This window comes from Strix uralensis, chromosome 19, assembly GCF_047716275.1.
Source record: "Strix uralensis isolate ZFMK-TIS-50842 chromosome 19, bStrUra1, whole genome shotgun sequence".
NCBI classification, from domain to species: domain Eukaryota; kingdom Metazoa; phylum Chordata; class Aves; order Strigiformes; family Strigidae; genus Strix; species Strix uralensis.
Window position 1 is genome coordinate 11,604,378 of NC_133990.1, and position 20,238 is coordinate 11,624,615.

General features: G+C 39.6%; 3 protein-coding genes across 24 annotated transcripts in view; 2 read left to right on the forward strand and 1 right to left on the reverse strand.

The window, feature by feature from the left end:
• The window catches only part of TOM1L1 (target of myb1 like 1 membrane trafficking protein), a 158,885-nt gene extending 151,238 nt beyond the window's left edge, over positions 1 to 7,647 (forward strand). For all 16 annotated transcript variants that reach the window (XM_074889209.1, XM_074889218.1, XM_074889207.1 and 13 more), the window contains 7 exons: positions 1,047 to 1,107; positions 2,536 to 2,653; positions 3,494 to 3,590; positions 4,109 to 4,169; positions 5,046 to 5,133; positions 5,423 to 5,495; positions 6,440 to 7,647. In XM_074889209.1, coding sequence (XP_074745310.1) covers positions 1,047 to 1,107; positions 2,536 to 2,653; positions 3,494 to 3,590; positions 4,109 to 4,169; positions 5,046 to 5,133; positions 5,423 to 5,495; positions 6,440 to 6,503 — 562 coding nt within the window. In that variant the 3' untranslated portion in view covers positions 6,504 to 7,647. The remainder of the gene's footprint in view (positions 1 to 1,046; positions 1,108 to 2,535; positions 2,654 to 3,493; positions 3,591 to 4,108; positions 4,170 to 5,045; positions 5,134 to 5,422; positions 5,496 to 6,439) is intronic.
• An 854-nt stretch (positions 7,648 to 8,501) lies between these two features.
• COX11 (cytochrome c oxidase copper chaperone COX11) lies at positions 8,502 to 12,070 on the reverse strand. Its single transcript, XM_074889233.1, has 4 exons — positions 11,702 to 12,070; positions 11,443 to 11,598; positions 10,555 to 10,680; positions 8,502 to 10,058 (listed from the first exon to the last, which is right to left on the reverse strand). Exons 1-4 carry the CDS (start codon positions 12,035 to 12,037, stop codon positions 9,876 to 9,878), a joined length of 801 nt encoding a protein of 266 aa, XP_074745334.1. The 5' UTR covers positions 12,038 to 12,070; the 3' UTR covers positions 8,502 to 9,875.
• Positions 12,071 to 12,221: 151 nt separating this feature from the next.
• Positions 12,222 to 20,238, forward strand: part of STXBP4 (syntaxin binding protein 4) — an 80,266-nt gene continuing 72,249 nt past the window's right edge. For 5 of the 7 annotated variants that reach the window (XR_012631556.1, XR_012631557.1, XM_074889237.1 and 2 more), the window contains exon 1: positions 18,122 to 18,291. Coding sequence is in view for 4 of the 7 variants with exons in the window: in XM_074889237.1 (XP_074745338.1) it covers positions 18,224 to 18,291 (68 nt within the window). In the remaining 3 variants the exon portion in view is untranslated. Of the gene's footprint in view, positions 12,347 to 12,937; positions 13,106 to 14,170; positions 14,294 to 18,121; positions 18,292 to 20,238 lie in introns of those variants that run through there. The other 2 variants (XM_074889236.1, XM_074889239.1) reach the window with 2 other exon arrangements.

Here is a 20,238-nt window from a genome sequence, read left to right on the forward strand (position 1 = left end):
AAGTGTTAAAATGTATTGGGTTAATGTTTACTGCAGATTTGTTCTTTGGAACTTCCTCTGAACAATGAGATGTATAAAGGACAAACTGATTTTAACTAGCTGCATCTGTTTCATACTCTGTGTATTGTTTGAAGACAAGTCATGCTGCATTCTCTGTTTCTGATTATTAATGTAAAGTCCAAATTAAATCCAGGGCAATCGCCATTGTGCAATAAACTGGCCTCATGTATGTAACAATGACTCCCTCTAGTGGCTCTAGCAACTTTTCGGTTCTTCTTGTGTTTCAGGTAAGTATTTTCCGTTCTGCAGTTGGAAAGGTTTTTCTTCTTCTGTTTCTCCCTGCATATATACTATCCTTGTGGGCCTCACCAGTATGGTAACCCCGAATAGCAAAAGCAGTTTTATAGGCAGTCTCACGTCTGTACCACTTAGGGCTCTTCTGAAATGGCTTGACCTTACGGATGCTGGATATCACTTGGCTGGGTCTCCTCTGGACCCGGTGTAGCACTGTTGTGACTCCTAGTACATAAATATTTACGGAGGTGGATTTTTTTGGTTTCCTTTTTTAAAAAAATTATTTCAAATGCCTGAACTAATGAGGGCTGTGTACCAGAATAGGCATGTGGTTTGTCCTGAGATGGCGTGAGAGAAGGTGGGGACCTCTGAGGACAGGCGACTTCCTGGGACTAAGAAGAGTCTTCTGGTAGAAGGAGCCAGATTGGATACAGGGCATGCTCGTAGTGACCTGTCTGGCATGAACAGAGGCAAACTATTGTCAGCTGTACTTGGTTTTGTTTTGGAAGAAGTGGATGGTTGGCTCCAAAAGAACAAACCAACTGGTGTTAGTACAGGGGATCAGAGGACCACAGCCCTGGGAAGAGCGAGTCAAATTGCTAGTGCAGAGACAAGTGCCCCAGAGAAAAGCAGCTGTAGTTGGGTGCCTCTGGAGTCTTGATTATCAAACTTTGATTATAACTGGTTTCATATTCTTATGAATGACATTGCAGAAATGTCCGAATGAACATTTAACTCTGCAACTTGAACAGGTTCTCTCGGAACAGAGTTCGTTTTTTGGAGAATCAGAGAATACAACGTGAACGCACAGAGGTGAGTAATTACAGATGAACTTGTGAACTGCAGGACTGTAAATGTTCCTTTTTCTGTTCATTGTGAAAAATACACTTTTGATATACACAGAATTTTATTCTCTAGTTGAGAGAGGTACAGGAGACAGCAGGCTGATACTACTCGTAACCAATTTTTCTAAAGTCTCACTTGCAGGACCTCATGCAAATTCATGTATGTAAAGCAGCAAATAATGTCATCTAAGATGGAAGCTTGGTCAGGAAAAATGAGCCTATTCAAATGCTGGTTTATTATTTCTACAGCTAAGCAATATTGTCTGCCATCTACAAAATGAGGAACCATAATGTTTCTTTTCATTTATTCTCTGTTAAGCATTTCCAGACTGAAATACTATTACACTATCAGAATTCACTATTACGGATGGTTTTTTTCTGCTTAAAAGCTTTTTCTGAATTGTGAATAATGGCTTGTAGCAAATCTTTAATGACTATCCTTTATTGATTGATAATTATGGTTAATTATGTTGCCCAAAGTAGTTTTGCACATGTTTCAGCTTCTGCTAAGCCATAATTGTGTAGTCATCTAGGACTCAATATGAAAATGACTGCATTGTGAATGCTGAAATACAGCTGACAATTATTTTAAAAAGGTAGAAGATCATCTTGTTTTCCTTGAAAAGCCACTATTACTACATTCTGGTTATGTAGGTGGATGTTTTTACTTGGTGGATGCACTGTTGAATTAGTTAATAGTCCAAATGGTGCAGTCTGTGCATTTTTATATTATTCAGGAGTCTCCGAGTTTAAAATGCATCTTTTTTTTTTTTACTTTTAATCTGGTGTGACCAAATCTGTATGATTCAAGCATATGGTTTTATTAAAGTTGTTGGTTGGCTACATTTTTAATTCTTACACATTCACAGGAGAAACAAAGGGAACCCTTCTCTGCGTCTTAGGAAACATTGCTGTGATTTTTGAACTTTTCCTATCCAAAACAGGACTAAAAAAAAAAAATCAATCTCCTAAGTATGTATCAAATCTCAATAACACAAATAAGTAGTATGAAAGTAATTTTACAAGCACCAGTCAGAAGATCGCTATCAAGCCTGTATCTAAACAAGTTCACGATTTGCTTTTTAGAATTGAATCTGTTCTATTTCCTACTTCAGAATTTTCCTTATTTTTTTGAGATAGCAACCGTGCTGAAACTGATCTTTTCTGGAAAACATTTTTTGTTTCATTAGCTACCTTTCACACACCAAAATAAAGAAAAATCCTGGTCTTCTCTCATGCTTACCAGTCTTTAATATTAATGATTTTAAAAGGTTATATTCTGTGAAAACAGCAATTTGTTTAAAACTATACAAGTTCTTTTATTTTTAACAAAAAACACCCAACAACAAAGCACCGAAAAAAACTCAAACAACTTTATTCCTTTCCAAATGTTAAGCTGTACAGGAAACAGCCATCTGCTCCCTCAAGTGATCTGCTTGACCTCTCCATAGATTCTCCATCTCCTGTGCCAGCAGTGGTGCAAACTGACTCTGCAGTGTCTCCTTCAGGCCTTAGTAAGTGATGAACGCATGTTTCCCTTGCAATCTGGTTTCCTAAAGGAGCTTAGTGGAGAAATCAAGAAGTTCTTTGTGAGAGAGAAAAGAGAGATACTCCTTAACTTTAAAGATGTTCCTTAAATCTCCTTAAAAGGAGAATTGATGTGTGTAGATAGGAAAAAAAAATGTAAGGTAGTATAAGGTTCCCTGTAATTTGTTTACCTTTTTCCCCATTATGTAAATTTGAACAGCAGAACATGCTGTTTTCTATTACAGTGAAGCCTGTAAAACAGTCTGGTAGTTGCTTGTTCTGTAGACTTGGAAGACATGCTTTTCTCATACCCTCTTGATGTCCTAAGTTTTTTTTCAGGAGGCACTTGGTGTTAGAAACAGTTCACTTTGAGAAAGGTACACATCTCCTCTAACTTTAGACTCCTTAGTCAGAGGAGTGAGTAAAGCTCCTACCTTTGGTACCCTGAATTACTGTTTGCCAAAGCTCCTCCTTCATCCGCTCTAGGGGAGTCCATGTACTGAAGTTTAAGGTGTGAATGGTCCCCCAGGAATAAATGCCTATAATTCCATTTTAATCTTTTAGAAATAGCAAAAGGAGTTTTAAATGGTATCTGCCATGTATAGCACTACTGATGTTGTTCTGATATTTTAAGGAGATAAATATATTGCATCTAAAACCTTCTCAAGAGTTATTAAAATTTTCTTTCATGTGATAAACAGCAATTCATTTCAGATTCTTTATACACCTTCCAAACAAAACTTTACCCTGTCAGTGTTCATAGTACAAGTAACTAACATTTGCTTAATAATGTTTAAATGATCATTAATTATTGCTTTGAATTTCAGATTGCGTATCTGCACACTCTGAAGATAAAAACAGGCATCATCCATCAATTTATCCACAGCTAGATTTAACAACTACTACAAAAGCTCAGCAATTCCCGTGAGTAATCTCTTACCAAGAAATGGTAACAGATAACAGATCTTCAGAGGTATTAATACTCTGCAATTCATCTAATGAGTTTATAGAAAGCTCTGAGAACAGATTTACTGCTTTTACACGTTAGTCCAGTAAAACAAGTGAAAACTACCTGTGTGCTAGACATTGCTTAACATGCTTAAAAATACAGTACTCCTGCAGCTTTGTTTAGTCATAGACATAAATTTATCTCAACAGTCAAAACAATCTTGAGATATATATGACTTTCTGCTTGAGTGTTGCCAGTGCTGCAGTGAAAGGGAGAAACACAGGAATTGTACAGGTCAATAAGAAGAATTAAAGATAGAGGAGTTGTCCTTGTAGTTCCCTACCTATTATGTGAATGGGACTCTGGCCCAACCTGCCCATGCTGCTCTTAGTTGTGACATAAGGTAAAGACAGACTAGCAAAAATAATGTAACAATCAGAATATACAGTTTTGATAATTTCTGAGTTACTTTCAATGTATTACTCTCTCCTAGATTTGCAACTGAAGCACAAAACAATAGTGTAACCAACCCAGCTGGACACTCATACAGCAATGTGAGTAACACTCATGTCCAGGATAATCATTCTTTGCTGGCAGCTGTCAAAATGAGAATGGTTTGGATTTACCCTGACTGCTGTCCAAATGGGATACAGAGATGTGTTCTGTGGCCCTTCCCCGTATATCAAGGAACACTCTGTATTTGGTGACCAGGCCAACTTTCCTCTTTGATACCACAGATGCTAATAGGAAAGCATATTTTTCTTGAGTCCAGCACTGTCTTGGGGGATTTTGCAGAAAGCAGTTGCTCTATTATTTGTTTAATCTGTTGCCGTGTGAAACAAGCTGAGATCTCCTGCTGCCATTATGTTACTCTGGTGTATTTCTTATGTCAAACAAAATATTTTTTTTTAAAAAGCCAAAACCAACAACAAAACAAGCAAAAAACCCAAACACTTAAAGGAAATACAGTGTAGGACAAATGGCATATGCTGCAAACAAAACACCCATGACAGAAGGAATACAAAGAAAATGAAGGGGCTTTGAGGTAATGCTATGCATTTGAATGCTATTCTGTGGCAGGCAGTATGAAATAGAGAAGATGAGAGGCAGCCCCCAAACACACGTATGTATTCCCTGTTTTAAACTGCAAATAAAAGCAGATACCTGTATTGTGAATGTTGCTGTCTTTGAGTCTGTGTAGCGTACCAAATTACACAGAAGTAAATTGTACAGATGTGCTATAGATAACGCTAAAAGGTGTTTTGAACTTTGTGTAGGGAATGGAGATGAATTAGATTGATAACTGTTGACCCTAGAATTTACCTGCTATAGTCTGAGAGTCTAAAGATAAGTCAGCAGTTATATGAGTTAAGTCAAACCAGTTTTCAGAGAACGATCTGTTTATGCACTGTCTTGCTTGATGTCCTTAGTTGGCGACTCTTTTAAGCCCAGTGCCTCTGAATCCAGTAAATGTGCAGACTGGACATACTACATCATTAAATGGACCATCACCAGCAGGTAATAAATACTGCAAACCACTTAACTTTCATGGAGATATATTTTTCTTGTTAGAACTTAAGGGCTTTAATAAAGGCTGTTAAAGACTAGGAGCAGCAACAAACACTGACAAGATCTCATATTGCTTGTGGCTTCTCTTAGACACGTCTGTCCATTTTAGCATTTACAGCAACTAGATAAATAGGAGATAATCTGCTACTTTCAGGAAGATATAAAAAAGTACCATGCAGTAAACACGCTTTTCACTTACATTTAGATCTGAATTTATCTGCCTGTCTTTATTCTTCAGCTGCATCAAAGAACAAGTCGCAATCGTCTCATTACTACGAGATAATGGAATTTGATCCCTTGGCTCCCACTGAGTAAGTAACTTTTAGAATAGATAATACACAGTTTTCTTGGGTGCCAAAGGCAAGAAGTCTTCTGAGATGGCTTTTTCTTCTGAGTGAGAAAACAGACCACGCTATTTGGACTGAGTTAGCTGACCAACTGGATTGCTAATGTAAATGAGAGTGGCTGCATTCTGTACACTTTCTTTCAATATTTCTGGCATAACCGATTAAGGAATAAACTCCTGTAGTGTGTTCACTGAAGAGCATCTGTAAAAATGGTGGAGTAATGCTGTCCAGTCATAGGGAAAGGTGAATAAAACATGGCAAGGGTCCTGGTGGAGGAAGCTGATTGACTCTTCAACATAGGTAGTTCCTGGAACAAGGTAACCAAAGTATTTCCTGTTCACAGTAATTGTGATTAAGAGTGTTGCTATTGCGTATCAAGAAAATCTTCAATTTAAATATTAAGCTACAAAAGGGATTGGATGCTAGGACTTACCAGAGGGCTAAATAGTCAGACAGAAAACTAATATGAAACTAAAAGGATGGCAGAACTCCCCTTTCTACTAGTAAATTGCAAAAAACTTGAGCCATCTACCCAAAACTTATTTTGAAAGAACCATCAAATTTGAGATAATAAATAAAGCTTTGTTGAGATTTTTCTTTTTCTAACTAGTGCAGTAATTGCATGCCACGTGATACGCTTGCCACTTGCATTCTGTAGTCCTGTTCCCAAACTTATTTCATCAAAAGTGACAATGTTCAGAGGCATCTCATTAAATATATAATCACAGACGCATGGCAGGATTGGCTCTTTGTTTCCATGGAAAGCTGGGCATCCTGCAAGTGATGCTACTCTGTTAGGGAAACACTGTAAACTCTTGGCAGTTCATGCTTGGGCAGGATTTCGTTGGTACATTCTGTCAAAATGAAACAACTGTGATGGAGGAGTCACCCTGTTCCTCTTCTTTCAGAGCCATTTATGAGGAAATTGATGTTGTGCTAAAGACAGAAGTTAAAAAGAACACAGAGTGCTGAAGGTGGAGTCTTTTACTGAACCGGTGTTATTCTCTGATGCTGGTCCTGTGCAGTGCTTCCTGTAACATAGAAGTGAATAACAGAATAGGTTTTGTGTTTTGACACAATAAACAATAAGTATTGGAATACTGAGTGGAAGACAAAGAGTTACTTGGATCTACACCTTTATATTTTGTCCTAAATGGTCAATACTCTGTTCTTCAAGGTGACTTCCATGATTATTCTTAAAGTATTTTGGGGGGCTTTAAAATACGTTTTCCAAATTCACTTGTGTATGAAGTAACACTTCACACCTGACACAAGTAAACAAAAAGGACTGTTGCAGCTACAGAAGAAAGACTTTCTTCTGAGTTAACTGTTCCTTTGCATCACTTTACCCCTTTATGCAACAAACAAAACAATGTTATGTTTATAGAAACTGCAGAATCCAGTTTCTATTTTGGCCGCGTTGCTGCCTGTGATAATCTCCCTAGAAATTTATAATGGGGTTTTGATATGTAGGACTTTTCTAAAATTGGGCCTCTTGATGTCTGAAGACGTGCAGTGTTACTTTCCTACATTCATATTCTGAGTATGGATTTTGTCGTCTTCCTAAAAGCCTGCAATAGAGTTGGAATTTTGTCTTGGTAAGAACCTGAGCTGGGACATGAGGTGCTGTCATCCATGATTAACAGAACAGAAAAAACCCTGCTTGTTCCTGTGGTGTTGTTGCTTGTATTTACTCAGTAAATGTTGGAGGGCGATCAATAATTTCTTTCAGTGTTCCTGCCCTGCAGAGATTATTGTTCTGGTGAAGGAAAAAATAATCATCTACAATGCAGATGAGCAATAGTTATCCATTTATTTTAGTCAAGTTGTTTAACCCTGTTAATAACAGTTTTATCTTTTAATAATTAAAGTGCCTTATCTATTCTAACGCTGAATGTCAAACGTGCACTTTAACAGGTATGGTTCTCTGAATTTATAATTGATATAAAATTTGAGAACTTGGTTCATGTTCATAGCTGATAAGCTAATTTTTTGTGAAAAACTGCATTTTAATGTTACTATGTTAACTGTTTAAGTGCTAAGAAGTTCTCAGTTGGTTTTGCAGGTTTTGTAGCATAAAATTCCAAATAAAAGCAAATGCTTACTGAGAAGTTAACCCTCATTGCTTCTGAGTTTTTACCAGATGATGTGTATTCTGTGAACTACCAAATATAGGGAGTATTGGAAGTAGTTCAGTGTGAATCCACGGTGTTTCACTGCAGTTAGCAACTTTGCAGTTTGCTCTGGGACCATTAGAACATCTTATTTCTATCAAAAACACAACCTTGTAGAAGTTTGGGGGGTTTTGTAAGCAGAGGTGAAAAGGTAAGCTGCTTTTTTTTTTCTTGTATTATTTGCAAGGGTCTGGACAACAGCCTGAGAAAACTGCTGAAAATAGCATTTGAGGTGGATCAATTTTTCCCTACAACTTAGTTGTATTGGTAAAACCCTCACACGCTGCAGTGTAACACATTAAAATGGGCCGTTTCAGTACGGAAATCCATAACGGATGATTGCTAACTGAACTTTCCTATATTTAAAGACTCAAAATGGTCACAGATAGATGAAAGGGAACTGGCTAATTACTGAGAGTGTTTTATAGTTGGAATGTGCTCAGCGTCTGTGCAAACTTGGACTTTCAAACTGGGGGGAGAACCCACATTTTTATGAAACTGGCACTTGCTGGGGGATTCTTTTATTCTGAAGCACGGGGCGAGGATAAAGCAATGTGTGGAAAAGTCCCATAGTCAGTTCAACTCTCAAAAAGACAATGGACTAAAAACAACCCAGGTAAGAATTATTTTCTTCTCCTAGCCCAGATTCAAAGATTTGTCTTGATATACTTTTTTTTCCTGAAGCATAACTGAAATTACAGATTATAAAGCTTGCTGCTATCCTCATACAGATGTATTTCACCTGTGTGGGCTCCACAAGTGCTGCTGGATAAAACACGTTAGAGAGATGAGCGAATGAAGTTTTAAAACTTTTAATAAACACACAGTGAAGACCAGATGTGAATGTCATCCAGAATCTATTTAAACAACATATAATTGGTACAGTAATGCATTTTAAAGGTAGCATCCATTTATTTTCAAAAACACTTTTTAAATGACTGTATGTAAACATAATTGAGACTAAAGTTGAAGTTATTTCTGATACATCTCTTACCTTTTTAGAGTCCAAACAAATGAACTTTAGTCTTTGTTAGATCTCATCTGCTGAAGGGGGCAGAAAGAACTGGCCTAGCAGATGAGATGCTGGACTGAGATTAATTCCTGTCTCAAAATGAGTAGGTCGCTTGAACTTGCTCTGCAACTCACTCCTTATTTGCAAAGCTATAAAGTGTTATTATCCCTACCCCACAGATAATGACCAAAACTTACATAAACAAGGGCTTACGTGTCCTGATGGTAAACAGAGTACCTAGGAGTACCTCTGAGCGACTGCTGCTGGGCAGGCTTTGTTGGACTGATTGATTTCCTTTTGGTTCTTGAGGAGGCCCCTATGCTATTAATTCAGCCTGTAATTCAGAGCAGCTCTTTCTGTACTGCCTTTCCCTTCAAAGCATTTCATACATAAGCTGAGCTTGCCTCTTTGCAGAGAACGCCCAGTGTACAGCCCTCTGCAGAGTGAAAGAGCAGTCATTAGCAGCACATGTGTTTTAAATGAGTGGAACACAACATGGAAATTTGAAGATGGTATTTCTAAATGGAAAGCACACCACAGATTTGATGTGCTTGCATTTAAATTACTGTTCCTCATTCACATGATAACAGTTGTGGAGCAGTCTGCTCTTACCAAATGAACTACTGATTCAGTAATAATTTGAGAGGGTGCATCATCTTCTGAATCATCTGATCCTCCTGTGCCACAATACAGTCTTTGTTTAGTTTTGAGACTTCATTAACAGATTACCTGGCTTTACCTTTTGATAGAGTAACTTACATGGAAGTTACATTTCAGAGCCAGCAATGCAATTTTAGATGCTTAATAAACTGATTTGTTCCTCTGTGTTTAAATGAAGATTGCAGTCTCCACTTGGGTTTAAAAATTTGCCTCTCAGTATTCAGATAACATGTATGATCTTACAAAAAGATGGCTTGAGAAAACCCTCTCCCAGGAACAGTGTGATCCCTTCTATAGTCTGATGAAGAAATACTATCCCTAAAAAATAATGTTCCAACTACATAATTTTTTATTAAAAAATACAAATACATCCTTTCATAACAGCAACATGTTATATAGTTCCATATTGCACAGTACTCCTGCAGTTTTTCCTTCCATGGAATAATGGTTTCAAAACTGGTAGCCAGGTAGCAGAAGTCAAACTATGTAGATTGCCCATTACTGATACCCAGGAAGTGCTAACTTCTGTCCTTCCTTTGCTTCAAAAAAGGTGTAAGAGAGAGTGATCAAATCAACTTTTGCCATTTTAGGGTCCTCTACAAATTCTGGATCAATGTAGAAGAAGACAGGCATGTCCACTTCCTCTTGAGGATTTAGCCGCTGTTCTTCAAAACAAAAGCACTGCAGGGGGGAGGAAAAAAACCCCAAAACAATTAGACAACACTAGCTATGGTAAACTTTATCTCTGTCAACATGAGTGAACGCTTCATCTTTTAAAATCAACACTCATTCCTTGTACATCCCTGAAATCCTGGGAAGGATCAACTATATAAGCAACCAGACAGCAATTCTGTTCCTCTTGTGTTACAGGAAAAAAGATTAGCTTTTAAGAAAGTGTCCAAACATGCAAATTGGCCAGGCTAGCTCACATCATTACCACCTGCCCTCAGTGTCAGTTGTACTAAATACTGTATATTTGTGAGCCAGTCTAATTGGACATGTACTACAGCTTGTTATGAAGAATGAACTGATGCACTGTCATTTGAAAAAATCAAGGTATTTTCTTACAATGTTGGCATACAAAGAATGGTATCCAGGATTAAAATGAGAAAAAATTAAGGATAACAATTCTCATTCATGTAAAGCAGAATGTCATCTTTGCTTTGTTCACACTTACTTGTATTTTATTGAAATACTGTCCTGCTTCAAAGGGTATTACATTGTAGGTAGAGATTCCAATTATTGGTTTGTCAGTAGGATTTTTCGCTTTATAAAATGCCAGTGCAGTCTCCCCTGGTACCACCTGTATAAAAAAATTGCAGAGTGATTTTTAATCCACTGCAGCCCTCCACCTCTGAGTTCTTCAGACTTTAGCTTGAATTAGTTAGTTTTCTCTTTTGCTACTTCAAGTTGGTGACTTCACAAATACTTTGCTTGAAGATAATTCACCCTCATTCAAAATTAAAAGTAATATTATACACGTGCATTTTTAAGATTAACTGGTTTGCCACTGAGACTTCTATTATTCTCAGCAGTTTAGCAGCATACAAAGCTTTTTTAATATGCAGGTTTGAGTTTATCATTCCTTCTCTACTGGACTTGGAAACCAATTAAGAAGCATGACTATAAGTTTTTATTAAGAACGAATTTTAAACAGATTAAAATGTTCATTTTTTAGAAAATACAGAAACAGTCCTACAATGATATGGGCAAGAAAAGTAAGTACTAGGCAGGAAGCCTTGCAAAACCCCAGCGGTATATATAAATTACTTTTGATAGCAAATCCTTTTTGGTAGCATGATGGGATGGCAGGGGAGCAACACCACAATGGGCAGTGAAAGTTCTGCCCTCTGGTAGGCGACATCAGCCCTGCCTTCCCAACCAGCACCACAAAATTCTGCAGTGGAAGCATCTGGGCTAAGGTGCCCCCAGTTGTGTGTTTTTCCAGATCAGGGTCCAAACACACAAATGGATGGAAGGTGGCAAAAACGCGAGAGGCAAAACCTGACGCTTTCGCCTCGGGGAGTGAGCGGTTCTGAGGGAGCGCGAAGGCGAAGTCACTCACGTAGATCTCGCTCTGCTGGGGCTGGAAGTGCCACTGGATGCTGGAGTGCACGTCCGCGTTGAAGGTGACCCTGATGACGCGGCCTCTCACCGGCTCCATGCTCTCGATCTGCTCCGAGCCGTGCCCCACGCCCGTTGTTCCGCCCAGGCCCGTGGCCTGACAGAAAGACACGGCGGTGAGGGACCCGCGCCCGCCCCCGCCGCCCTTCGCGGGCGGGAAGGCGCCGGCCGCCGTGTCGGGCCGCGGGGCTCCCCGGTACCTGGCAGTAGAGGCGGTAGAGCGGCACGGCCGCGTAGGACATGCCCACCATCCCCACGGCGGCGGCGGCGATGTAGGCCAGCGTCGACCGGTTGCGCCGCCGCCATTCCTCCTCCTGCCTGCGGGTGAAGGGGTTGGAGCTCCGCAGCCCGCGGACCCCCCGCGGGGCCGGCGACCGTCCTCCCGCCGCCGCCGCCGCCCAGAGGCTGTGAGGAGCCCCCCCCTCCAGCCGCGGGGGCGCCCACCCGCCGCCAGCAGCGCCTGGCCGGGGCAGGGCCCAGCGCAGCGCCCAGAGGAGCCCCCCGCCGCGCGCACAGCCCCGCCCGCACAGCCCCATGGCGCGCGCCGCGGGGCGGGGCGGGGCTCTTCTCGCGAGACCCCGCGCGCTCCGCCCCTTCCCTGCGGCGCGCGGCGGCCGTGAGGGGCGTGGGGGCGGCCACACCTCCCCCTCGCACCCCGCCTCTTCCCGCCCCGCCGGCGGCCTGAGGGGGCGGGGAGCGGGGAGCGCCGCGGAGGGGAGGGAGCGGTGCCGCTGCGGGGTCGCCTGCCGCTCAGCCCTCAGAGCGGCGCTGAGGCGCGGGGGTTCCCGCCAGACCCCGCCGGTTGTGTCTCTCCCTCCCCGGCGAGACCGCTCGGGCGGCTCGAGGTAACTGTCGCACCCCCGGGCCCCCCCGCACCGCCGTGCCCCGAGCGGGCTTTGTCTGGGCGGCGGTGCAGGACGGCAGCGGGGCCACAGAAACTCTGCCAGAAGCGGGTTGACCGAGCGGAGCGGGGCCAGAGGGGGTGATGATCCTCTCCGATACCTCCGCGGGGTCAGCGCGGGGGAGGAGCGCACCGCGGGCGGCAGGACAGGGCGGGGAGGCGAGGACCGCTGCGGCGGGCTCCTGTGGGGCGCGTGGGAAGTCGCCTTTGTGCCCGGGCCCCTCACCTCGGGGCTGTGGCGGAGCGGGCACTGCGGCCAGGGGGTCTCAGCAGAGAGGAGGCTTCATCCCTTTGTCTTCCTGCAGGTCTCCCTGTTATGTGGACACTGACACCGATTTTTAATTTATTTTTTTTTTTACCCCCAGTGGTGCTTTGGTTCATGTGTAGTTTCATTTCTTTGTGCTGCGTACGGATGTGTTTTTGTTTAGGCACAAATACTGACATGCTGCAAAGTGATGGCACGTTGTTTGTAAACAGCGGTAACTTCAGGACATGCAAGGTCAGGCAAATTCACAATCGCGATCTTTTTTCACAGGGCTGGTCCCATGCACTGTAACAAACTTTGCTGTGGCAATGCTTGAATTTACTGCTTCGGACCTCTGCTCTTCTCATGTGCTGGTTCCAGTAACCCGAGTCGTGCAGTGACTTTGGCAGCTCTTGATACTGTTACATTTTCCATTTATGCGTGCTGAATAAGAGAAAGGTAAAGCCCGGAGCGAAGCAATATTGTGGTGTTTCCTCTCTATTTAGATGGCGGTTTTATTGATCCGTTAGTGAGAGATCTGAAAACGTTTACTGCAGGGAAATTTGCGGTATTCCAAAGTGAATTTGTTTTTTTTTCATGCAGAAATACAGACCTGCAGGAATGGGTCCATGTGTTTTTGTGGAGGCTGACACTGTGCATCTAGGGAGCCTACTTTAATTTAGCCCAGGTTTGCAGGGTGCCACTGGTACCACTAGCACCTGTGGCCATCTTTTGCCTGTGCGTTGTTCAGAGAGTTCCTTGTCCCCGTTGTACTGTGTCTTAGGAGTAATATCTTTTCTGGCTCATGGCCATGTGAGGGTTTAACCATACGGCTCATGAGGTCAGGAAGACTTGCTGCTGATACAAACGGCTATTTTTGCATTAGTGCTTTTGCAGTAATTTTCCAAATGATTGTAGCTCGGTACATTTAGGATTGTGTTTCTTGTTAATCTGTCATACGTGCTAATAAAAATACAATGTGAATTACTGGGTTTTTTTGCTACATTAGTGGTACATAACTCCATTTTGAGTGTGTTTTGGCCTACATCTTACATACTTCACGTGAAAATTCCATAGGCACTGAATACTAGATACTAAGTTTAAAAAAATGTGAGAAAACAAGACACACAAAACACCTTATCATGTTGAAAACAACATTCTGTCCCCACGTAACCTTCACTGGAAAAAAACGAGATTGTTTTTGTCTTCAGCGGTTACGTTAGCCTGGAATTGTAATCTTAGTTACTTTAATTTTTAGAAGACTTTAATCATGAGGGGTTCAGGTTTATCCCAGAAATACCTCAGAAATTAAGAGGAAATTAGAATGTCAGATGTTTTAGTGCTATATACAGTGAAGTCTGAGTTGTTAGACTTCATTGCTGAAAACAGTAAGCAGCTATCTGTTTTATAATGAAAGTTCTGTTTTCCCACTTGATTTGAGCTACTCAGTAATGAAGAATTGTCAGTGTCTGAAAATAAACATCATCATGTCAATTTCAAAAAGTGGTTTCTCCTTTTTTGCAGCAGTTATTATCCTGGTTAAGAGCCAGTGCTTCATGTGTCAGAACTCTTCATTTTGAACTTTTATTAAAATAGCACACCTAAGAAGATGTCCAGTACAGATCCCCTAACAAATACAGAGAAAAAGTAAGTACTTCCCCCCCCCCCCCCCCCCCCCCCCCCCCAAGAATACAACAATTACTGGATAGTAATACAAAAAACTATTGCAGTTTCATTAGTAGGATCTTGTTTTGATGAAGTCTTAAAGAAAAATAATTTTGATATTGAAACAGTCGGAGGCAATGTCTTAGAAAAGCTGATACTAACGCCAGTGAATTTACACATAAAGGGAAGAAGTAGCTCTTAAGCTTTTCATTAAGTTAATCAGCCCTTGGTTTGGACTGGGTCTGTAGAGAGAAAACCCCACACAGAAATTCCTTGATGCTTCTGCAGCTATGAAAATGTAATGTATATAGCAAATTACTTCCTTGTACACATAGGGTACCTACAGTAACATAAGACACTGTATGGATTTATGTATTAAAATGCATTACTTTTTCAGAATATTATGTCTGCATGCCTTTAATGTTCTATATGTAGTGCTTTGGAACCATCTTATTTTTTACCAATTGCATGGGATATAGGATGATAATTATTCTGTAAACCATAATATTACCCACTTAGTTAGGGATTGGATCAGATTCTAAATGGCAAACATGGATTCAGTCGTGATTGAAAAATCATGTGATTGAAAACTGACCCTTCCCAAACTGCGAGGTAACCATGCCAACGCTGTCATCAAAACCATAATTAAAAACAGGCACAGACAGCTCTTGCTGGACTATCATGTTTGCTGTGCTTGTGCAACAGAATCCAGTAAACAGTATTCAAAAGTATTGTCAAACAATTTAGCATAATTTTTGAATTATGCCACCTCATAAATGACTTGATTTTTTTGAAAAACAAATCCACAAAACATTGCAAAAATTAACTTGCTTTTTACTGGCATCTGAAGAAGCAAACGCTTTGCTTGCCCGATGGAAATACAGGGTATGTAATACAAAGACACATCTTTAAAACAGCTGCGGCTTGCTAGGTTCATCAGGAAGGTGTATTATATGAATAGTTACTAGATCACTGTCTTCCAAAGGCAGTTTTTCACATAAGAGATGAACATGAAAGGTGCATGTAACTGCACTTCGGCTACATGATGATGGAAGGGTATAATTTCCTTATTTTTTTTTTTTCCTAGGAGACAGTATCAATGCACAAAGCTTCAAGAACATACTTGGTTATATGTTAATTGAGGTTTACCTAAACTTTAAATAATACCTTTCTTCTCTAGACAAGGGGTTGGCCTCAAATCATTCATGCTTCTCCACAATTACAATGTTGCTCAAGCTTTTTTCATGTTTAACAATTGCCATATAATGATATACGTTTTCTTTTAATCTTTATGACCTAATCAACAAAATGTATTTTGAATAACTAATGGGTTTGGATAGATCAGAACCAAGTGTTTGTTCATGCTGTATGATACAGCATTCTCTTGGCTGTGGTCCTCAGTATCATAACGAATTTTTACGCTTTAGGGTTAGTGAACCTCAAAGGCTACAGTCGCATAGGATTTTTTGTGAAAGGCCTTTGTTTTATTTATAACAAAAAGATCTTGTGAATCGTGCTTCTGAAGATTCTGCAAATCTTTTTGTCATCTGCTAAGTTATCCTGTAATCCATCTCAGTTGCTAAAGCATTACAAAACTTCCTTTGGCAAAGGTGACTCATAATTAATAATGTTGCCAGAATAGAATAGTTTAGTAGCTGTTTGAAAAAGCGTCTTAGTTTGTTTGCTGCATAAAATAACAAATGATGTCTCTTGAAAATTTAGTCTTACTCATTATATTAGATTGTATGGAGTTTTAAGTTATTACAGTATTTCTAGATCTTTCTGGAAGTAAAAAATAATTTGTTTTCCCCTGAGTATGTTCTTGAAAGGCAGAGAACTTGCAAGAGAAGCAATCATACCATTTTTCTATATGAATTCTTTAGAAACATTAGAAGCAGCACAGCTGCAGAATTTCAAGTTAAAGAGGGATAGAACCCTTGGGATGAATTCAGGAAGCTGAACAATGCATAGGTTACTTTGAAGAAGGGTTGGAGGAGCAACTGTTTGAACAAGTGAGGTATTACTCATAATAACTCTAATAAAAAGAGGTGGGAGCAATAAGCTTAATACTACTTTATATCTGATTGATTTGTTCAGAATTTTGTCACATCTAGTTTAATAAAAATCATTTTTTGCTTTTTAATAACAAAAACGCATAGCCTTGAGCCATGCTTTTAACGGAGGGGGTGTTTCTGTTGTAGAAAACATGACATTGGAAACCAGCCATATTAATCTGAGTAGTGAGTTGTTTTGACAAATGTTTGATGTTGATGCCACAAATTGAATTCCTCTGGTATTAAGAACAATGACAATTTTGTTGGAGAAAGACTATTGGTATTTTATCTTCTGTAACCTTGCTTAGAGCAAATCTAATTGATACGATGCTTAAAATATCAATGGCTTTTCTTCATTGGACCGTAACGCCGGTAACACCAGCAGAGTTGAACTCGTTGAGAAAAGACTACAACGGGTCAGATTTTCATCACTGAACGATTGTGAGCAATCCGAATGATGCCAGTGGAGCTCATCTCGTTTCGGGCACTGGGAAGGCCGCTTTATGTTCCCACTTCCATCACTGATCTACTCCTTAATCTGTGGGGGGTCACGTTACCCTTCAGCCCCTGGTGTGTGTGTAGATTGCAGGCCCTAGGGACGGACCTGTGTATTTTTGAACACTGTATAGCACACTGCCTACAGGCAAAAAGATCCTTTCTCCAGAATGATTACGTGCTAATGAAACCACAGTCACTACAACTTTTTTTTTTTAAAAAAAAAAAAAAAAAAAGGTGCATGAGATAAGCATATGCATTCCTCGCATAGCCAAGCCGTCCTGCTGTGCAGCTCTAGACACTGACAGATGCTGTCTCATCACAGGGTTACTCCATGCTAGAGAGGATTCACCTTTCTACTTAAACAAAGCTCTCAGTGAACACAGAATATCTGGTTTTCATTTTAAACTCCAATCTTTTTAAGGTCTTTTAGAAAGAGGGGGAGTAATAGGAGTGCATCTTCTGATGCAAGCCTGGAAAAAAATGATTGTTAACCAAACTGATGTCAGGTGCTCAGAACTTCTGAAAATATGCATACCTCTGAAAGACCAAGCCTTGTATCAGAAGAGAGTCTTACCTCTGGGAACAGTGGTATATTTTTTACTTCTTCAATTAGATTATTCTCAGTGTAATGACATAAACTCACCATTTTAATTTGCTCTCTCAAAAAACCCAGATGTGTCAGCTTCCATTTCTAGAGAAAAGTATATAACCTAAGTTCTGTGTTAACTTTTGACTGTTGTATATTGAAAGACTAAAAACCAAGTTAAAGCATGACACAAGTCAATACCGTAATTGAGACTGAAAAGTAATAACATAATGGCATTTGTTTCGTTAATGCTTTCAGTCTGCCTGCTTTGTTGGCTTTCCCTTTTGTGTGTGGATGTACATAATCCAGTCTGCTAGGAAGATTGCTTTAGAAAGGTCATGAGTTATTGCTTTTGACCTTGTTTGGAGGGAGCATGTAAATAAATTGTTGGAAGAACATAAGAAAATAAGTTTATTGTATTTTAATTATTTCATTTGCCTTCAGCTGCTAGAAGTAAATTGCATGATCACAGTTGTAGTAAATGCAAGCAAATTTTCTCTCCTTTGTGTTTATCAGTCTTTAAAGTTGCTATAAATTGCCATTTCAAACAGAGGAAAAAGTAAACGTTACCTCAATAGGTGAATTAGTCCATGTGACGCAGAGGGTTTCAGAGAAGATTAACTAGGCAGACACTCTGTTTCAAGCTCTGTCTGACAGGGGTTTTTTTTAACTTAGTAGCAGAAATTGTCCTGCATGTAACCTTTACCCGGCTGAACTGGAAACCTCCAGTGTATTTTGGTTGCTTTGTCATTGTCTTTTCTGCTGTACTGAAGAATGTCCTTACTCTCGCCAGGAGATGAAGATGAACCAGAGCGTTTTGATGGTCTTTCTCTCTTATACTGGTATGCTTAACCATTAGGTTCTGATGGCATTTTTCTAGTCTGTTATTGGGAAAAGTACAGTAAAGATAATTTAAAAGCTGTAGACATTTTCAGCTTCTTTTCATAAGTAGCCAGAGTTTATCATTTAGACTTTTTTTTAGGTGTCAAGTATTATTTGTTTTGTGAGGGAAGGGTATCATTTATCATTGATAAACCTAGATAAATATTCTGTTTGTGCACATAAATGACTAATAATTTATCAGGAATACAGATCAGAAGAATATCCAGAGCTGTGTTTTCTGCTAAGCCTCTAGAAGATATAAAGCTGTGGAACTTCCTTGTGTGTGCTGCTAAAAAGTAATAGAAAAAAGTATAAAAGATTTCATTTTAATTCTCTTTACTAGAACATCTACACAAAATTATACGCACTTAGTCTATCAGCATTCCAGGATTCAGTTGGACTGTTTAGTATTTGTTGGTGTAACAAAGTTATAGTGTACATTTTGTAGAGTCTTGCTTGTTTATTTCATCTATTGCCTCAGATTTCTTCTCTGTGTGCTAAAAGCTTGCTTTGCATTTTTGCATGACTTCTCGAGGAATAGGCAGCTACATTTGATTTGGATCTTTTTCTACATAGAACATTGAAATGATTTTTTGTTACCACTGTCATTTGTTTTAAGAGCCTATTTCCTTATTTATACTGTTGAACATATTTCTAATGTTTTTGGGGAAGTATTCTAACATTTTATTAATATTGAGTAATGATAGCATGAAATAAATCTTGGATGGGTGCTAAATCCAAGTCTCTTTGTAGTGAAACTGTTAAAGCCCTGTTTATTTTATTAGAACCATGACAAGTAGCTTGACTTGGAGATCCACCTCTGAGTTACATGGGAGAAAAACTAACACTGGAAGTCGGTGGGATGTGATATGCTAAACAAATTTACGGCATTTGAAGATCCTTGTCTTTTATCTGATAAAGTAATTTTAAACTGCATGTATTGGAGGGATTTAGTCTTTATTGCATAAACACAACTGAATGCCTTGTAAAGGTGTCTGATCAAAGTGTCGGTTCTCTCTAATCGTAGGTGGCGACATCATGACAATTTCACTGTTTCAGAGATATCTTATTCCTTTCCATTGTGAATTATTAGTTTCTATATTCTCTGTATCCTCTTTGTCAGAATCCATTTTATGCTAATTAGGATCTGTTCTGAAATTATTGACTGTTACTTCTAGAAATGCAGATCCTTTCCTATTAAGTGTTCTGTGCCTAGATTTGATCATATTTCACGATTGGTTTATGTGATAGTATGTAAGTCAGTCCTACGATTTCTGGTGAACTCTGAACTTTAGACTTAAAGTCTGAGATTTGATCTTGTAAGACTTCACGAAAGTAAATTTATGTGTGAGGTTGAAATAACATTTATTCTTGATTTTTTTTTTAATTTTAATAAAAACTGCTATGTCAAAACTGCTGAGAGCATGGCAGAGCAAGACACAGAACAGTAATAGCAAAAGGCAAGGCAGAAAAAATAGAATAATCGTCTACGTATTTTAAAGATCAGTGTACCTTGTTTAAGTGTTCAAAGATGGATACAAATCAGGACAGACCTGTAAAGAACATGACTAGTATGTTGTCTTTCAGCTTCAAAACAATTTAAATTCATGGGGTAATTGAAGTGACAGTACTGGGCAGTAATGCTAAATACTCTGCTGTTGTAGTATAGAAGTAGTTTATCAAGAAAGTTTTGTCAGAGAAATAGCAGACTGAAGGATTTACTCTTCCTTTCAGACTGTGATTAAGTAAAAGCAGTTTGGTTCACTTTTAGCCTTACAAAGTGTGCCTTATGCTCTGTCACGTAGTAGCAAGGTCACGTGCTGTCACGTCAGTGGCCAACTACACTAACTAGGCTCATAATTTCATTTTAGCCTATGAAACAAATACTTCAAGAAATACTACAATGA

Bases quoted from the DNA above. Each gene is read 5' to 3' on its own strand.
- COX11 (XM_074889233.1), bottom strand. From the start codon at position 12,037: ATGGGGCTGTGCGGGCGGGGCTGTGCGCGCGGCGGGGGGCTCCTCTGG. The intron at 10,681-11,442 runs GTGAGTGACTTC...TTTTTTATACAG, and splicing joins CCCAGCAGAGCGAGATCTAC to GTGGTACCAGGGGAGACTGC. The intron at 10,059-10,554 runs GTAAGTGTGAAC...TCCCCCCTGCAG, and splicing joins AGTATTTCAATAAAATACAA to TGCTTTTGTTTTGAAGAACA.